Source organism: Geotrypetes seraphini, chromosome 11 (assembly GCF_902459505.1).
Source record: "Geotrypetes seraphini chromosome 11, aGeoSer1.1, whole genome shotgun sequence".
NCBI lineage: Eukaryota > Metazoa > Chordata > Amphibia > Gymnophiona > Dermophiidae > Geotrypetes > Geotrypetes seraphini.
This window is the reverse complement of record NC_047094.1, coordinates 51,080,675-51,101,298: the sequence shown is the minus strand read 5'-3', so window position 1 is coordinate 51,101,298 and position 20,624 is coordinate 51,080,675. Positions and strand designations below refer to the sequence as shown.

At 44.9% G+C, this 20,624-nt stretch overlaps 1 protein-coding gene across 3 annotated transcripts in view; it reads right to left on the bottom strand.

The window, feature by feature from the left end:
* The window catches only part of IFT140 (intraflagellar transport 140), a 478,284-nt gene that overhangs the window by 294,575 nt on the left and 163,085 nt on the right, over positions 1–20,624 (bottom strand). For all 3 annotated transcript variants that reach the window (XM_033914590.1, XM_033914591.1, XM_033914593.1), the window contains exon 12: positions 16,090–16,181. In XM_033914590.1, the coding sequence (XP_033770481.1) occupies positions 16,090–16,181 (92 nt within the window). The remainder of the gene's footprint in view (positions 1–16,089; positions 16,182–20,624) is intronic.

Sequence of the window (20,624 nt, the reverse complement as noted above, 5' to 3'; positions counted from 1 at the left end):
GGAGGAGCTGCCGTACAGCGAAAGATTAGAGAAACTGGGCCTCTTCTCTCTTGAACAGAGGAGATTGAGAGGGGACATGATCGAAACATTCAAGGTATTGAAGGGGATAGACTTAGTAGATAAAGACAGGTTGTTCACCCTCTCCAAGGTAGGGAGAACAAGAGGACACTCTCTAAAGTTGAAAGGGGATAGATTCCGTACAAACGTAAGGAAGTTCTTCTTCACCCAGAGAGTGGTAGAGAGCTGGAATGCCTTTCCAAAGGCTGTTATAGGGGAAAACACCCTCCAATGATTCAAGACAAAGTTAGACAAGATTCTGCTGAACAAGAACGTGCGCTGGTAGGGCTAGTCTCAGTTAGGGTGCTGATCTTAGACCAGAGGGCTGCCGTGTGAGCGGACTGCTGGGCATGATAGACCAATGGTTTGACTCAGCAGTGGCAATTCTTATGTGCTTATGGAGCGAGTACATCGCCTTGGAGGCCCACGTCAAGGAGATCTTAAGCCTCGCCCTGTGATCGCCCGATTTCTGAAAGCGGCGATTAAGGATCGCATCTTGGCACAGTACCGGAAGGCTGGATTGTTGGTGTATGTGGGCACCAAACTTCTTCTTTTCAACGACTACTTGCCAGCGGTGGCTGCGAGTCGCCGTGCCCTGGCTCCCTACTGCGCCGAATTACAGAACTGTGGTATTCGCTTCACGGTGCTGTTTCCGGCACGGGTCCGTATTCAGGCAGACACTGGACCTCATATCTGCGATACGCTGGCTGCCCTCAAAACCTACACGGAGGGACTGTGGGTGCCGGTAGCTCCTTGACACTTGCACGATGGAGGCGGGCAGGGCCGTTGCTTGGGCTTGCTCTGGTGTGCTCCCTTAGCAGCTGCTTGCCTTTCCTGAGACCCTCTTCCTCTGTGGACTACTAGATTGCTCGTGCCCCGCGGGTCATGCTGCTGAATATTAGAGCAGAGGGAAGTGGAGTTGCCTTAGCTCGTTTTCTTCCTCCTGCTCCCTGGACTGCAGGCTAGGTGGGCCACCAGAACTGGACCTGCTTTATTTGTCTGCTTTTTTCTTGGAGCCAGCAGACCCACCCTGGAGCGAATGCTGGCCGCTGGCTTGGCTTTCAGACTTGATGAGGAGGGGAGTTCCCTAGTGAGTCCTGGGAGCACTTTTCTACCATGCCTTTTTTCTTCTGGTGTAGTGTGCCTGCAGGTTTCATTGAGACCGGCCGCTGCAATGGTAGAGGGGAAAGCTGTGGTCTGAGCCTGCTCCCCTTCTCTTTCAATACTCCAGGGTGGGAGCCTGTGGTGGGAACTGTGGGGCCAGGGCTGCGCCATCGCCCCTACCACCACTGCCCTTTTTTCCTGCATCCGATGGGGTTCAGTGAGCCAGCGGCCTGCAATTGCCTCGGCGGCTTTCCCCTTTACCTATTTTGGACGCATGCACATCTGACCCTGTGCAGTCAGCGTGACTTTTGCCAGTACTGCTGAGGTCATTATATGCTCTTTGTTTGATGTCTGGCTTACAGACTCCCCTGTTTCTGGGGGAGGCCGGGTGGTATGCTGTTCTTTGTTTACTTCCACCCTGCTCCCCTCTCTGTTTTTCTTTGTTTATTTTTCTCAGGGGGAGGAGGGCTTTGTTCTTTATTATGCCCCTGCAGTTTGATTGTCCCTGCTTGCCTTCACCCTACTCTGGTTTTTCCTTGGTACTCCTGGGGAACATTTCTGCTCATTTTAGCTGGTTAACCTGTGTTTCTGGGTTTTTTTTGTGCTGGGTGGGGGGGGGGGGAATTGGTTGCGGGCACTCCTTTCGGACTTTTTACTCTGGGGGGAGAGGGGGTTTCTTGGGGGGGGGCAGGGATTTGGATTGTGGGAGTCTGCTTGGGGATGGTGATATAGCTATGTGTGGTGGGATATGATTGGGGTGGGGGTATGGATAGTTGCTTGGTAGATTGTGGTAAGGGGGAGGAGTGGGAGGATGGGTGGGCAGCCCCTCGGCGACTGGGGTTTCTTTCCTCTCTTTCTCTGGGGGCCCTGCTGGGGAAGATATATGATGTGTATTTCATTGCTAATCTCCTTATGCACTCACATGGTTATGGCTGAGCTGACCTATCTTACTTTGAATGTGGATGGTCTCCACTCACCCATTAAAAGGAAAAAGGTGCTGTCCATTTTGAAACGGGAAAAGGTGTCCGTAGCGTTTCTGCAGGAGACAAATCTGACCACTAGGGAACATCTAAAACTGGGTGAGGGACTAGGTGGGGGAGGCGGCTCACTCTTTCTACATCTCTAGACAACAGGGAGTGGCTATCCTTATCAACAGGGCGGTGGTGGTGGTCCAGCACAAGATTATCACTGACCCACTGTCCTCTGGGCCAGCACTCTCCAGGATCGTCCCGTGGTTTTGTGCAATGTCTATGGCCCGAACGTCTATTCTCACTCTTTCTTTTCAGGGATTCTAGCCCACCTCCTGGCCTTGCCCAATTATGAACTCATTGTTGCCGGGGATTTTAATATTACCAGCAATCCCTCTGCGGATTGCAAACCTCCCCGGGTGGTACGGAGGGACAATGAGAGGATAGGGGTGAATTTCTTGATGGGAGAATTGGATCTCATGGATGCATGGCATGCTTATCATCCGGGTGAGGTAGACTTCACTTTCAACTCCGGGGTGCACCATACCCACTCTCAATTAGATTATATCTTGCTGTCCTCGCGGTCCATTGGGAAGGTAGTACACACACGTATACTTGATATTCCCTTCAGCGACCATGCCGCGGTTACTCTCACTTTGCACTGTCAGGGAGCTGACCTGCCCCGGAGCGGATTTGGTGCCTCAACTCTACCCTTTACCTGGACAAAACTTTCTATACCTATTTAACCGAGGAATGGACCTACTATTGTGACACTAATATGGACGGGGATGTATCTGATACTATCTTTTGGGAGGCCGCTAAGGTGTTTCTTATGGGTAGGATTATTGCTTATACAATCTGGCAGTGCCGGCAGCAGGAGGCGAAATTTGTGTCCCTTATCCAACAATTGCATCTGAATAGGGGTGCTCTACTTGCGGTGCCCTCCGCAGAATCCTGCACTGAGTATTTCCGCTTAAGAAAGCAAATAGACGCTCTGTTGACTGTGAGAGCTATGACTCACATCGATGTTTATAAGTTCCGGTTTTACAAATGGGGTAACAGGGAGGGTAAACTCTTGGCCAATTTGGTGCGGCCATTCAGGAAGGCTTCTCAAGTTTCTCATATCCGGGAGGGCCAGAACACTTTTCATACAGAGGAGACTGAGAGACATGACCAATTTGTTCGCTTTTATAAGGAACTTTATGGGCCGGGCCCCTATGATCTGCCTGCTCGTGATTCCTTTTTTCACAATCTCGACCTCCCTCAAGTGTCAGAGGCTCATTTGCAGCTGCTGAATGCCCATATTACATGTAAGGAAGTTGACGATACCGTGGGGTGGCTAAAGTTGGCAAAAGCTCCTGGCCCTGAAGGTATGGGGCCCGAGTTCTACAAGATCCTGAAATCCCACATAGGACCGGCTTTAGTGGCAATGTATGTGGATATGCAGACGACCAGTCGCATTCTCCCTAAATAAAGTCATGCACATGTTGTGGTCCTTCTCAAGCCGGGACGGGATCCTGAATTGGTTGGGTCCTATTGACCCATATCCCTGTTGAACCAAGATATGAAGATTCTCACGGCGATTCTGGCAGGCCGGTTAGCTCAGGTGGTTCCCTTTTTGGTTCATGTCAATCAAGTGGGCTTTGTCCCTGGGCGGTTTGCCTCTTCTAATATTCTGCGGGCTTTAGTAGCGCTCCGGGAGGGCAGGGGCAGAGCGGGTGATGATCTCTTGGCTAGCTTAGATACCAAGAAGGCATTTGACAAGGTGACCTAGCCCTATCTTTTTTGGGTTCTACATCAGTTTGATATTATGGGTCACTTTCACCAGTGGATTGTCAGTCTTTATACAGCACCAACGGCCCAACTGCTCATCAACAAATGCCGTATAGCCTCATTTTCCTTACATTGAGGAATGCGGCAGGGATGAGCCCTTTTCTCGCTTTTGTTTATCTTGTCCTTGGAGCCTTTGGCTCACAAAATTTGGTCCAGTCCAGAGATTACGGGTATTCGGGTGGGCCCTGAGGAATGTAAAATCATACTTTTTGCTGATGATTTGTTGTTATTTGTGAGTAATGCGAGGGAGACGATCCCTCATTTAACTAACCTCATTGGGGAATTTGTTGCATTCTCAGGTCTCTGTAACAATTTTGCCTATCTCTTCTCTGTGTGTATCGCGCCATACTCAGGCATTCCTGTTTCGATGGACCGGGGGAGGGGGACTCAAGTACCCGGACATTTTCCTTAGCGTGGATTGGACTAGTGTTTACCGACTTAATATCTCTGCTAAACTAAAGCTGTTGCAGGACTATTGTGCTCGGTGGGGGGATTTGCCCCTATCTCTGCTTGGTAGAATAGCCCTTGTGAAAGTGATCCTGCTCCCCAAACTTCTCTATCCTCTACAAATGATTCCCTTTTGGCTTTGCGGTGCCAACGAACACTCTTACCGCCCTTTTATTGGCTCTTTCATCTGACATCGTAGGAGAGCGCGCATCAGCTGGTGGAAGCTCACACAGCGCCGAGATAGGGGAGGGCTAGCTCTACCGGACCTTTGTCTCTATAATGTTGCTGCCCTTATGCGTTGGCTCCATGAGCTTTTCACCGATCCATATAAGTTTTCTCCCGTGGGACTCTTTGACTCCTGGACGGCGCCATACAAGGCGTTGGCTTGTCTGGCTTGCCCGCAGTGGAGGTGTCCACACCTGGGACTTAATTCGGTTTGGTTTACTCCCCTCCGGAAGGCGTTTACTTGATGGTGCCTTCGGGTGAGTCGGGGGCAGGGCAACTGGACCTTCCGGATGCTTGGCCAGAGTCCTGATTTCCCTCCAGGGGTTGGTGGCGCTAGGGGAGTGGGGGATCGGTTTGGCACCCGTCTTTGTTTGGGCCATGTATCTGCAGTGGGCCCTCTGACTTCTCCCTTTCCTTCATTTGATGTGCTCCGCGTCACCTGGGATTTGCCTCTTATGCCCTTGTTTGCATACCTACAGACATTACTATCTGGATCTCCTTCGCCAACAACCAGGGGGGTGGTCGATTCTTGAAAGTGGATCAGATTTTTCTGTCTCTCCCTCAGCTCTCAATTCTTTATCTTTCTGGTATGGGACGGCATGGGCTGAACGGGAGGATACCTAGTTGACTAACCTGGCCTCTAGGTTGTTGACAGAAATGGGGGAGGTGATTACATCTGAGATACTCAAAGCCTGCTTTTCTAACATAGCCCTGGGGGTCCGCAATGCTCAACTTCAGGAGCTCCAATTTAAATTACTCCATCGCACCTATATTACCCGAACACAGGGGGTGAGGGCTGGCCTCTGGGATTCTGCAGACTGTGTGAAGTGTGGGTGGATGTCCAGGACTCTATTGCACATGATCATTGAATGTCTGTTTTTGAGCGATTACTGGAAAGGGGTGCTGGATTTCATTGTACTGATCCTGGGGGTGCCGGTCCGGTGGTCATACAACATCTTGGTCTTGGGTCATGCTGAGGAGTTTTTGGATCAGGGATTGACTGCTGACCACTGGCATTTCACATACGTTGCTCTTCTCATGGCAAGGTGGGGAGTGCCTCTGGAATTGGTAGAATGGAGGCAGTCTCTCCGAGAGCTGGCACACTGGGAGATGCGTGGCCTTGGGAGTTGTGGGGGGGGGGGGACCTTTTAGGCTGTCTGAGTTGTTTAGGCATTCTGTCTCCAGTTGCTGAGGGGGGGTTTCTCAGGGAATGGATGTATGGGGGGGTTGTTTGTTTGAGCCGTTGGGGTGGGATTTCCTTTCACAAAAAACAATTTCTGGGAGCGAACTCACGGACGGGGCACCTTCTCTCTTCCCGTCCCCTTTTTTTTTTTTTTTTTACTGCTATTTGTGCATAGGGCTTGGTTGGGTTACTGCTGTATTCTATACATGGGGGGGGGGGGCATTCCTCCTGTGTTTCCATCAGGCAGTTTTCTTGTGCAGCCCCTTTTGTGATGCTCTGGGATTTGGGCACTGTACTGTATTCATGTATTCTTCTTCTGTATCTGGACTTTGTTTGGCTGATTTTGCTTTGTTCTGTTTGTTTGCTTCTCAACAAAAATGTTTCAAAACAACAGGCATACCCTCAAACCAGATCAATAGGTCTCACCAATCAATAGTCAATAATTTATCTAGCATTCCTCTGTCGGATGATCAATTAGCCATATTAGACAGAGGATTGCCGTTTGTACCCTCGGCTTTCTATGACCTGTTTACCTCACGCTTTGACATCGAGCATTTTATAAGGTCTCTTCAAATTAAACTGTTTTTTTCAAAATCAACCGTCCAACACAGACTCCTCCATTTTCAGGGCGCCATCTAAGTGCCAACCCCCAGGACCATTGGATCCAAATCTACATACTTTTCATGAGCTAGTACTGAGAGATATACAGTCCCTTGAACACAACTTACAACAGAACTCTAAAAGGTATTCCAACTTATCAAGATGGGAGCGCACTGCTTTACAAGAGCTGAGTAGAGATAATCAATGCATCATTAAACCTGCCGATAATGGGGGTTCAATTGTGATCCTCAACAGGGACCAGCACCTCACCGAGGTTAAAAAGCAACTTTCAGATTCCTGGTTCTATTCCACCTTAGCCGGGGACCCCACTGATGCCTTAATGAGTACCATAGCAGGCATACTGGATACGGCATATACTGAAGTCAAATCACCAAAGCTGAGACCAAATATCTCAAAAGTCCCTTCTCCCCGACGTCCGATCTTTTACGTTGTCCCGAAAGTTCATAAAGATGTGTGACCCCCGCCCAGAAGGCCCATTATGTCCTTGAGAGGCACTGTTCTGGAGCCCTTGTCCAAATTTATTGACTGGTTCCTGAAACCGCTTGTCAGCAAAGCCAGGTCATATATAAAAGACATCACACATTTTCTATCCTTTATTGAACAGATTTCTGACATACAGGACACTTACACACTAGTCACTATGGACTTGGAATCTTTGTATTCCAAAATACCGCAAGAAACAGCTTTAGAACTCATATCGAGGATTTTCTTGCAGGAAGTTCATCATGATCGAATTAGAGCCGACTTTCTCATACAGCTGGCTCAGTTAGTTTTAAATCATAATTACTTCAAATTCGAATAAGAATTTTTTCTCCAGACACACGGCGTCGCTATGGGCACTGCCGCTGCCCCTAGCATCGCTAATTTATACGTCTATTTTTTTGAAGAACAGCACTTGTATACATCTCCCTGGTATAATTACATCAAGGTTTGGCTCAGGTTCATTGACGATGTATTTTGTATTTGGACTGGACCTCATGAAATTTTGCCTTTCTTTTTGGAATGGCTTAATTCCCAGGATTCAAACTTGAGATTCACCATGACATCTAGCTCAAACCAAGTGTCCTTTTTGGATGTCCTAGTTCAGAAATTGAATCCTACACTTACCACCACAGTGTTCAGGAAATCAATTGAGGTTAACAATTATTTGAGTTACACCAGTTGCCATCCCACCCGACTGAAACAATCTCTATCCATTAGTTGTTTCTTCGGATCCGTAGACTATGCTCTAATGTTAGTGAATTCTGAATTCAAGCACGGATATTATACAACCAGTTCAAAGAACGGGGCTACCCTCACCAGGTTCTCCAACGCGCGTATACCAGAGCTCTATATGCCAACAGAGACTTATTGTTATCTAATACAATGTTCTCAGAGGACACCAAAATCATCTGCATGCTAACTTTTTCAGACTAGGCTGCTACTATTGCTCACAGTATCAGATGGCACTGGCATGTCCTCCAATTACATCCTTCTTTTCTTTTTGTGTATAGCATATTCTCGCACTAAAAACGTGGCAAATTAAGTAGTGCACTCAAAATTTACTTCAAACCCCAGGACTCGGACCTGTGTTGGAAAACATCACAGATGCAGTGACACATGTGACATTTGCAAGACCACCATTGAATGTGAAGTATGGAGTCATCCCCATACTCACAAAGTGTATGCTCTAAAGTCCAATACTCACTGCAAATCAACATGGGTCATTTATACTATAATTTGTCCTTGTCAGTTGTTATACGTGGGGCGCACACAAAGAGCTATCAAAACGCGTCTTATTGAACACAGAAGCAGGATCAACACCCAATCTATGAGTTTACCCGTAGTTCCCCACTGTGTCCACCTTCGACATTTTTTCAATGACCTACATTGGAGTGTTATCGAGCAGGTCTCTGAGAGTATGAACGGGACAAGTTATCTTTTCTACAGCGGAGAGAACAATATTGGATCTTTGAGCTCCAGTCCCTACATCCGTTGGGGCTAAACAAGTATATTGAATGGCACTGCACCACTTGATTTTTCCGTTTTTGGATTTTGTTTTTTACATTTTAGACCTATCGTTTGGAGTATTTATTTACTTTTACACACATTTTGGAGATTTTTTAGAGAGGTCTTTGAATCTCCTGGGTTGATCACCATGTGACTGCTTTACGAGTGATGTCACGCGTTACTGCAGTTAAATCACTGGAGGCGTTCCCTCCGGTTCAGCGCCATTTTCAACTCTGCTTTACTATCTGTGGCTAGTGTTTGAGAGCCTTCAAAAAAACAGCACAGCTGGTTCCTGAAGAAGGGAGTTTTCACCCTCGAAACGGAGTCCCGTTGGATGAACTTTGTTTCTTGCTGGCTAACTTTCTACGGAGAAGCTAAGTACCTCCAGTAGATGTTTATACTATTCTGCTTGCTTTGCTGATTGTGGACGCTGCTTTTTTCCCCCCTGGATGAGAGGCAGAGACAGCCTCAACAACTTGTGTTGTGAGTGTATTATTTATTTTTTCACCTTTAACACATGGTTTTGTGTATTGGTTTATCACAAAAAATTCACAAAACGGTAGCCCAAGGATGTTTCACAGATAACACCCCTTTGAGTGTATGCTTGTGACAGCTGGTGCTTTAGGGGTGTCCCCCCATTACAAGCTGTGTGACTGAGGGCTCCCTTCTATCATAAATATACTTTATTGTGGTAGTGTGTTGTTTGGGCTGTCTCTTCCCTTCACCCCATTTTTTTCAGGGGGTTGGGGAGATTTTCTCCTTGTAGTTCTTGCTTTTTCTCTCTTGCATTTGGATTTGTTTGGTGTTCTGCAGTCTAGCAGTTGACAGCTGAAAGACTGACTTCCCAGGGAGCTAGTTTTCGGATGCAGATCACAAACTAGACAACGTCATACAAACTAATTATGCGCAACCATCTATATACACAACACACAAGCAAACAGTGCATGCTGGGGTGACCTCTAAATATTGTCTAATCAATCTGAAATTTGACACATGAGTGCACAAAAATAAGCCTTGAGGAGACAAGATTTGACAAGGTTGATTTTTTGGGGGGCATAACACTGTGGACCACTCTCATTACTATCCTGCTCCAACCCTGACTTCCTGGACCATTGGAAAATGATCAATGAACAAATCCTAAACAAATTAGCCCCTCTCAAATGCAGCAAAAAGGATCCAAAGATCATCAGAGAAGTGGTTCAACTCAGCACTTATGTCCCTAGAAAGAGTCTGCTAACAAGCCAAGAGCTACTAGAATAAACACCACTCCCCAAAAAACAAGACTATGTATTGCCAGAAAATCCTAGAATATAAATTATTACTGATGCAAAAGAAGATAGAGTACTACTCTAAACAGATCAGCACAGAAGATGATCTTAAAATCAACAAACTGTTCTCAATATTAGTTAACCTAACCAACACAAACAAGATCACAAATAGTGACAACCCCTCTATTCCAACAGTCCCAGAACCCAGAACTAGCTAACTATTTTAAAACAAAGATTCAATCTACATGAGAATAGTTACCCCCCCCCCCCTCCAACCAAACCAGCTAGGCCCACTGCAACAAAATCACCTATATAAATAGCAGCAAACAGATCTTGGAATGATTTTGAAGAGATTAAATTCAAAGACACAAAACAACTTCTAAAATACTCCAAAGCATACTGCAGCCTTTTCACAACTGTCCACCTTACCTGATCAAACAGCCACCCCAGAAATCATAGGAAAAATAACCACATGGCTCAACTATCACCTAAAAACTGACCTTTTCCCCAAATCAAGAGGAGGAATTATCTTAATGCCCATACCCAAAAACCCTAAATCCAGCCACTCTGATGTGACCAATTATCAGCAAGTAGATTCCATCTCCCTATTTATCAAAATGATGGAAGGATAAGTCACAGAACAACTAGAATGCTACTTACAGTACAATGCTTCAATATCCTCCACCCGTCACAATTGGGATTCAAGAAAAATCACAGTTCTAAGACAGTGGTCATAGCACTAGTAACATTCGGCAAAAAACTACTAGGGTCACAGTGCAATCATAATCCTATTTGGCTTCAGCAGTGCATTTCAGTCAAATGTCCGAGATCTTCAGTGATTTTGGATTTAGCAGCATAGTCTCTCCTGGTTCCAAGGCTTCCTAACCATCACTTTGTCTACCTTTATTTTAGCTAGCTCCTCATGAACACAACTCTCTGAAAATCGATCAGGGTCTATTACTCCTCCAACCCTAGTCTTGTTTGTCTTCTGTGGTCACGCTTCCAGCGCTTCAGCCGTGAACACAGAATAGAAAAATTTGTTAAGCAATTCAGCCTTTTTTTAATCAGTTTCTACATATTCCTCCCCTTCACCTTTGAGTCTCACAATGCCACTTTTACATTTCTTCCTAACTCTAATATATCTAAAAAATGGCTCGTCTCCCCATTTTACTGTGACAGCTATTTTTTCTTCCATTTGCATCTTTGCTTTTCTGACTACACGACAAGCCTCTCTTAACTTTTCCAGATATTTTGGTCTGTCTTCCGCTTTCTGTGATCTTTTGTAGTTTATGAAAGCTAACCTTATTCCTTACCTTCGCAGCTACTACTTTTGAGAACCAAAGTGGCCTTCTTTTCCTCTTACTTTTACTTACTTGCCTCACGAAAAGGTTTGTCGTCCTTACAATTACTCCTTTCAGTTTTGCCCACTGTATTTCTACTCCTTCCAGACATTCCCACCAGACAATAATTCTTTGACGTAATCCCCCATCTGAACAAAGTCTAGAACCTTTGCTTTTGAATGAGCCCTCTCTATATACCCATTTTAATATTAAACCATATCATGCAGTGATCACTGGATGTCAGATGATCATCCATTGTTAACATTGAAACACTTTCCCCATAAGCACTAAGTCCAGTATAACCCCTTTCTGCGTGGGTTCCATTGCCAACTGCTGAAACAGTTCTCACTATAGAGAATCCAGGAGCTCCCTAATTCTAGAAGACCCCACAAAAGGGATACCCCAATCAACGTTCGGCATGTTAAAATCACCTATTAGCAAGACCTCTCCTTTTTTAGATATATTCTGAATGTCTATTATTAAATCTCTATCTACTGCTTCTGTCTGTGAAGGAGGCCTTTATATCACACAAATGTAAATATATTCACCATTCCCTCTTTTCAAATTGATCCACAGTGCCTCTTCCTTACCCTGCAGATCCTGCAATTGTGTGGCTTTAATATGTTCTTTAACATATAACACTATTCCTCCTCCCTTTCTTCCTACCCTGTCTTTCCTGAACAGATTATAGCCTGGAATAACTACATCCCAGACATGATTCTCTGTGATCGCCGCTATATCCAACTCCTCTTTTTCCATCACAGCTTCTAGATCCAGAATCTTGTCACCCATACTTAGAGCATTAGTATATACTGCTTTCCAGACATTGCCCCCTTTTCCCATCCATGTATAGGTATTAAGTGATTTATTTACCTGAGGGCTTATACTCACCCGGGAGCTTTGATCATCCTGCCCCATCACTTCTAATTTAAAGCCCTCTTTTGTAGATTATCCAGCCTGCTGACAAATACACTTCTTCCCTTCTTTGATAGATTCATACCATACCTGCTCAGCAACCCTTGAAAGATCATCCCATTGTCCAAGAAGCCAGAACGCTCTCAATGACATCATCCACGTAGCTGCTGAATATTAGCATAGCTGGCTATGTCTCGGATGGCCAAAAATAAACCAGAAATTCAATGCCCGTTGATCGATACTGTGCTGACATTAAATTTCCGATAATGCCATAGACTTCAGCAGATCACCAGCAATCTCCCCTTAGCTGTCTCTTCCAAGCTTAAGAACCCTAACTTTATTTAGTCTTTCCTCATATGAGAGGAGTTCCATCCCCTTTATCATCTTAGTCGCTCTTCCTTGAACTTTTTCTAGTGCTGCTATATCTTTTTTGAGATAAGGAGACCAGAACTGAATGCAATACTCAAGGTGAGGTTGAACCATTGAGCGATACAGAGGCATTATAACATTCTTAGTCTTGTTAACCATCCCTTTTCTAATAATTCCTACCATCCTACTTGCCTTCTTGGTCGCCGCTGAACATTAGGTGGAAGGCTTCAGTGTATCATCTATGATGACACTCAGATCCTTTTCTTGAGAGCTGACCCCCAAGATGGGCCCTAGCATCCAAAACTATGATTTGGATTATATTTGTCCTCATTCAATTTCATCTGCCATTTGGATGCCCAATCTTCCAATTTCCTAAGATCTTCCTGCAGTTTTTCACAGTCTACATGCGTTTTAACAACTTTGAACAGTTTAATGTCATCAAAACTGTTTGCTTTCTTAAGTACCGATTCCACTACCTAAGACTGGTGTTGCAGCTGAGGCCAGTCAAAGCCAGGACAACATTGAAATCCTGGAGCCACTGGGACTAAGAGTGGTGCTTTCCAGATTTTAAATAAAGCCTCTTTCATCAAGTTGTGTAGAGTTAATTTTGCATAATCTTTAGGCCATTCTTAGTCTAGAGCCTCAATTAGTTCTGCCTGGGGCTTTATTTCTGGCTCCTTAATGATAGGTAAAGCCTCTCCCATTTGTCTAATATATCTTGTAAAAAACAGACTTTCAGAAGAATACCTTCTATGAGTAGATGGAGGAGATGAATCAGATGATATAAGAACATAAGAATTGCCGCTGCTAGGTCAGACCAGTGGTCCATCGTGCCCAGCAGTCTGCTCACGCGGCGGCCCTCTGGTCAAAGACCAGCGCCCTAACTGAGACTAGCCTTATCTGCGTACGTTCTGGTTCAGCAGGAACTTGTCTAATTTTATCTTGAAACCCTGGAGGGTGTTTTCCCCTATGACAGACCCTGGAAGAGCGTTCCAGTTTTCTACCACGCTCTAGATGAAGAAAAACTTCCTTACATTTGTACGGAATCTATCCCCTTTCAATTTTAGAGAGTGCCCTCTCGTTCTCCCTACCTTGGAGAGGCTGAACAACCTGTCCTTATCTACTAAGTCTGTTCCCTTCAGTACCTTGAATGTTTCGATCATGTCCCCTCTCAATCTCCTCCGTTCGAGGGAGAAGAGGCCCAGTTTCTCTAATCTTTCACAGTATGGCAGCCCCTTATCCATCTTAGTCACTCTTCTCTGTACCATTTCGAGTAGTACCGTGTCCTTCTTCATGTACGGCAACCAGTACTGGACGCAGTACTCCAGGTGAGGGCGCACCATGGCCCAGTACAGTGGCATGATAACCTTCTCCAATCTGTTCGTGATCCCCTTCTTTATCATTCCTAGGATTCTGTTCGCCCTTTTCGCCGCTGCCTCGCATTGCGCGGATGGCTTCATCAACTTGTCGATCAGAACTCCCAAGTCTCTTTCCTGGGAGATCTCTCCAAGTACCGCCCCGGACATCCTGTATTCGTGCATGAGATTTTTGTTACCGACATGCATCACTTTATACTTATCCACGTTGAACCTCATCTGCCAATGAGAAAGTAAGTCAGAATCATATCTCTTGATGTCAGATCTCTGACATGAAGAATGTCAAGGGAGACTTCGAGGGGAATGCCAAGGAGATTGCCGATGAGAGCATCGAGGTACATCCTGAGATAAACGTCAAGGCTTGCATTCATGAGAGGAGCCAGAGGAATGCCAAGAATGGGACAAAGAACAACAAAAAAAAAGAATGGGACAAAGAACTATGCTCCCTGGAAGAGGCAGGTCTCTTTGAATGGGAGCATCAATGGTGCAGTGTCTGAGAATGGTCCCTTGATGAAGACTCTAGGCAGGACTTGTACTGGATTGAGGCTGGATGCACTAGGCATTTGTACCATGTGCAACTGCAGCATCTCAGCAAGCTCCTTCTGCAACAGCTCTCAAAGCTGATTTTGCATGTGGTACAGAAGGCACAAGCATTGATGGGTGTTGAAGTGTTGGTGACATCAACGTCAAGATTCCTCAGAGGAGACACCGATTGTAATGATGGCGTCTTGGTTTGCCTACACTTCGAGTTATCTGATGGGGTTTATGCCTGGGATGAAGTTGATGCATATCTAATGGGAGACAGATATTTGTGCTTCTTAGCCTTTTTACAAACTTCCCCAGGAGGCAGCACCAATGAATCATAAGTGGCCCGGACTGTCGATGTCAGCAGTACCAGTGTCGATGCTAGAAATGTAGGACACTGAACGTCGATGTCAGAGTCAGTCTCAATGTACCCGCAGAACCGAAAGGTTTTTCATATTGTAGCTGTCCAGACTTCAGCATCGTCTTCTGCAGTTTAGAACAGAGTTGGCATGAAATATCATAGTGTTCAGGACCAAGAAACTGGACACATCAGTTATAAGGGTCTGTAGCTGAAATGGTCCGTTGGAACCGAGTACACTATTTGAAGCTGCTTGGAGGTTTGGATACTGAGGGAAAGACTGCAGACTGAAGATCAAACGACTCTATGGTCTGGGGAGGTCAAGTAGATCACAACCCGAAAAATGCTCGATGTTCCCAACCTAAAAACAGGCTGAGGAGAGCCCAAAGGCCAAAAAAATAAAGTTTTACACCAGAACTGAAGAATACTAATAAAACAGAGAAAAAAAAAATGAAGAAATGGGACAGCACACGAGCAATATGGGCAGTCTTCAAAAGACTTAAACTGACAATACACGTCTGATGGCGTCACCCACATGTGAGAATATACTACCTGCTTGACCTTGGATAAAGAGCTTTTCAAGTCTGGTACTATAGATGGCAAATATCAAGTGGCTCAAAAGGAGCTTTCATCAGCTAAGTGAGAACAATGTTGAGTTCCCATGATACCATGGGAGGTATGACTGGGAGCTTAAAAAAAAAGTAAACCCTCTCATGGTAAAGGTAAATGCCAGTTGCACTGAGGTGAACTCTTAACCGATTTGATTTTGAGACCAGACTCAAAAAGGTTTAGAAGGTGTTCAAGCAACTTTTGTTTAGGGCAGGAGAAAGGAGCTAGGGCCTTCCCCTCACATCAAACAGCAAACTTCCTCCACTTGAAACTATAGGACATGGAAGCAGTTTAGTTTACAGCCCCAAACCTCTGCCCCCTCTCAAAGTGGGAGGGGAGGATAGATGACTACTACCTGCTTCCCCCCCCCCAAATGAGTGAGGGGTAGAAAGGAGAGGAGAAGAGTTTAAAGGGGAAGGGACCCAAACCTTAATGAGTTTTGATTCCCTAGGATGTAAGTCCATTGTCTACAGAAATCAAACCTTCTTCAAATTCTTTTAGGACCTTGAAATTGGCTGGCCTATTTATTCTGCTGACTACACAGATTTGCTTATACTGCCATCTGCTGGAGGCAAGAAATACTGGATGTCTGAGGACTGTACAGGATCCTATATGGGGTGATGTCATCTGGGGTAGGTTGGAGGGGTAATAAGGAAACAAAAGTTAATAGTCAGAAGCGCACACAAAGAACAGTATGTGGTTCATATTATTATTCACAAAATATGTAACTTGATTAAAACTAAAAAAGCCCTCACTAATATAATGAGCATGGATCTGTGACCTGATGCTAGTTAAGTGGACCGATATCTTCCTGAAGTTAGTTTGCCTTGCTTTTCTTTTCTTGTCCAATAACAAAATGTTTTCATCAAGAAGTCCACTATTTTCATCTATTCTGCTCTCACCTGTAGGGTGCGAACTTGGACACGATTTGGCTCCACTGTGTAAATGTTTTCTTCATGCATGGCCAGCACCGGAGACTCACAAGAAAAAGAACCTTCAAATATAAATATGATATTACCACCATTACAAAAAAAATATGAAAAATAAGACATCAAACCTTAACAAATAAATTTGTTCTTCCACATATAGTTAGGTATTATCTTATAAAAGACAGTATTACTCTAATTATTTCCATTTCCTCCTAACAATCAAGGCTAAGTACAGTTATAATCAACAATAGAAACTTATAACCAATAAAAGTGAAAAAAAACCTCTATCCTTGTAGCTTCCTACCTTTCTTTAGCTTTGAAAAACAGTACAGTAGCACTATAGAAATGATTAGTAATAGTGTGAGTTCTTTCTTGTAACCTGGATAACCAGAACCAAAGGCAAGGCAAGATATTTTTTTACGCATAGAGAGAATAAAACTGAAATGGAACAAATAATGAGAAGAACTACATTACTACCGTATTTTTTATACTATAAAACGCACTTAGGTTTTGAGGAGGAAAACAAGAAAAAAAAAAATATTCTGAGCCAAATGGTTCACTAATATATTTAACAAAATATACCAGGCTCTGCACCCAGCCCACCTCACTCATTGCTAGGCTCTGCACCCAGCCCACCTCACTCATTGCTAGGCTCTGCACCCTGTCTCACCACCCTGCTCTGTGTAACCTGTCCCTCTCTGGTGGTCTGGTTTTTCTTTTGGACCACTTTGGCCATACTGATTAAAAATGAATGCAAGTCATGTAGCCTCCACCAAGCGCAGCAAAAATCAGCTGTTTCATATAAAATAATTTCAAACACCTGGATCAGATTGAAAAAATAAAATAAAAATGAAAGTCAAGCTCTCCCCTTGATATAGCAAAGTTCGGGGGAGGAGGGCTTGGCTTCCCTCTTTTTTGGTATTTTTATGCAGCTTGCAGCTGTTTTAATTTCTAGTCACTACATGCTTTCGGTTCATGTGCATTGTCTGTTGTTTTGTTTGACTCACGCACTACCAGAAAACTTCTCCAGGTAATCCAAGTTAAGCAGAGCGACAACAAACAAAAACCTGTCAGCACTTCCCAAAGACGAAAGATGAGCAGGGGATGCCCTTTCCGGGTAGGAAAGAGAGGGAGAAAAGGGAACAGAACGCGCTTTGTCCACGTCGGACATCAGAGCTTTGACTCTGACCATGGACCGGGGCGATAGGGGAGGGAATGAGCCTCCGGCCACGGCATTATGCACGTGCCCAGTTCCACTGCCCTTGCCGGAGGAGAGAGAAAGGGGAACTCATTCCCAGCACCAACTTCAGCACAGGGATGCCATAAGCGGCTTCAGAGCACCCCTGGTCTCCTCACACACTACAGATGGGAGAAGGATTAAACAAAAGAAGAAGAAAAGAAAAAAGTTGACTCTGCCGGCACTTGCAAACAGTGCACAAAAAGTCCCTTCGATTAAGACGGAAACGAGCCGCTCCACTTCCAGCCGCCAGTGCTCCCTGCCTCCATTCCGACCTGGCAACCCCTGGACCACCAAGATTTAAGGGGGATTTTAAAAAGTACAACGGGGGGGGGGGGGGGGGGGAGATTTAAAAAGGTAAGACCAGGGAGGGGGTGATAAAAAATCTGTTATATTCACTCCATAAGACACACAGACATTTCCACCCAGTTTTTATTTTTTGGGGGGGAAGTGCATCTTATGGAGTTAAAAAATACGGTAATTTATCTGTCCAAACACAAAACCCAAAAAGTCTCACAATTTCTTTTTCCAAATTGCTCAAAGTCCCCTATTTGATAATTTTATCCCCAAAATACCTTCCTAAAGCTTATGACCAGCAATTATTCAAAGTAATTTATGGATTTGGGGAGTAACTGGTCTCAATAAAAATAAAGGAAAACTGAAAAAAACAAAACTTTTCTGTGAAAAGATGAAATAAAATGCTTCCATTGAAACATGATGGCAGATAAAGGCCAAATGGCCCATCTAGTCTGCCCATCCGCAGTAACCATTATATGTTTCTCTCTCTAAGAGATCCCACATGCCTAATCCACACCTTCTTGAATTTAGACACAGTCTCTGTCTCCACCATTTCTTACGGGAGACTGTTCCACGCATCTATCGACTCATGTGCATTTACGCCATGTAGGTATTTAAATGTCTCTTTCATATCTCCCCTCTAGCGCCTTTCCTCTAAAGTATACATATTGAGATCTTTAAGTCTGTCCCTATACATCTTATGACAAAGACCACACACCATTTTAGTAGCCTTCCTCTGGACCTTTTTATATCTTTTTGAAGCTACAGTCTCCAGAATTATACACAATATTCTAAATGAGATCTCACTAGAGTCTTATAAAGGGGCATTAATACCTCCTTTTTCCTATTGACCATAACTCTTCCTATGCACCCTAGCATCCTTCTAGCTTTCACTGTCACCTTTTCAACCTGTTTGGCCACTTTAAGATCATCACATACAATCACACCCAAGTACCGTTCCCTCAGGTTTTTGCAGCCCTAATGTCTGACCTTGCATTTTTTAGCATGAAATTTTAGCTGCTAAATTTAAGATCATTCTTCAAGCTTCACTAGGCCTTTCTTCATGTTATTCACACCATCCAGTGTGTCTACTCTATTGCAGATTTTTGTATCATCCGCAAAAAGGCAAATCTTACCCTTCAGCAATATCGTTTATAAAAATGTTAAAAAGAACAGAACCTTGAGGTACACCACTGGTAACATCCCTTTCCTCAGAGCAATCTCCATTGATCAATACCCTCTGTCGCCTTCCACTTACCCAGTTCATGACCCAGCCTGTTACTTTAGGATCCATCCCAAGGGTACCCAGTTTATTTATTAAACATCTGTGTGGAACACTGTCAAAGGCTTTGCTAAAATCTAAATATACCACATCTAGCGCACTCCCTCTACTCAATTCTCTGGTTATCCAGTCAAAGAAATTGATCTGATTTCTCTGACAAGATCTACCTCTAGTGAATCCATGTTGCCTCGGGTCCTGTAATCCACTGGATTCCAGAAGCTTCACTATTCTCTGTTTAAAAGCATTTCCATTAATTTGGCCTGTAATTCCCTACTTCTTCCTTACTTCCACTTTTGTGCAGAGCACTGTATCACAATCTGTGTGCCACAGCAGATACCAGGTGTGCCCCAGCATGCTGGCATGGAGAAGAGGCGCCGGTGCCAGCTGACTGTTTACAGGACGTGCCTCTCGCAGCGAGAGGCACATCCTGTAGGCAGTCAGCTAGCACCGATGACTTTCCTTCTCGCCATCATCTCTCCTCCTCTCCTCCGGGATCCACCATCGGCGAAGTGACAGGTTCAGGGTCGCAGATGGAGGGCATTCACGCATGTGCGGACGTTGAAGTGATGATGTCACGTGTGCGCGTGACATCATCATGTCGACATTTGCGCACTTCCGGATGTCTTCTGGCTGGAACACCAGGTTTAGTGTGCTGCCGTGCCAAAATATTTGCGGAACACTGGTGTAGAAGGACCACGTCCGCCCTTCTCCAGTCCTCTGGTACCATTCCCAACTCTAGAGAAACATTGAAAAGGTCAGTCAGTTGAGCCACCAGATCTTCCCTAATTTTCTTCAGCACCCTCGGATGCACTCCATTGAGCTGCATCACTTTGTCTACCTTTAATTTAGCTAGCTCCTCACGAACACGACCCTCTGAAAATCAATCAGGGTCTACCACTCCTCCATCACTATTCGTGTTTCTCTTCTGCAGTTACGTTCCCAGCACCTCAACCATGAATTGAGAACAGAAATATTTGTTAAGCAATACAGCCTTTTCTTTAGGCTACTGCGAATTCCCAGCCCTGGAGGACTTGAAGGAGGCTAATCCTGAGGCTCCTGTCCCTCCTCTGCATGCTTTATCGCATGCAGGACATAGATGCTCCTCAGCCAACCATCCAGCACAAACCTGGAAGGATATAGGGGTAAAAGGGTCTGAGGAGTCCATCCCAGTCAATTTATTGCAAAATCAAGGGGTTTTAAGGCAGATGAAGGCAAAAAAACCCAAGATTGTTCAAAATCCAAGATGACCACTGTCAGAAAAATGGCATTTAGAGACCTCCTTGAAAGAAAAAAAAAATCACAGGGAAAGGGGTTTTGGAGGTGGGGGACCTGGGCTCTGAGGTCAGAAAGCCTCAAATTCAATTTTTAATGACCCTCCCTGTTTTTCCCATAGGCTTCAATACCCTTACTCACTGTGCAATGTGGTATGGTGCCTGCCTGCTTCAGCATAGGATTTCAGCTGGAATCAAAGGGAGAAGAAATCTGCCTAACAGATTCACTGGACGAACCTGGTCTTCTGGCTTCCAGTCAGACTGAGTTCAGACTGAACCTCAACCCCCCGGAAAACAGTACCACAAAAAGGGGAGGATCATGCAGCTGGACCACTGTTAGTCCAGGATGAGCCGGGAAGAAAACACAGCTTGCGCTCAAGCTCCTGACTGAATCAAGGATTCGAGCAGCTATGCAGAGGCC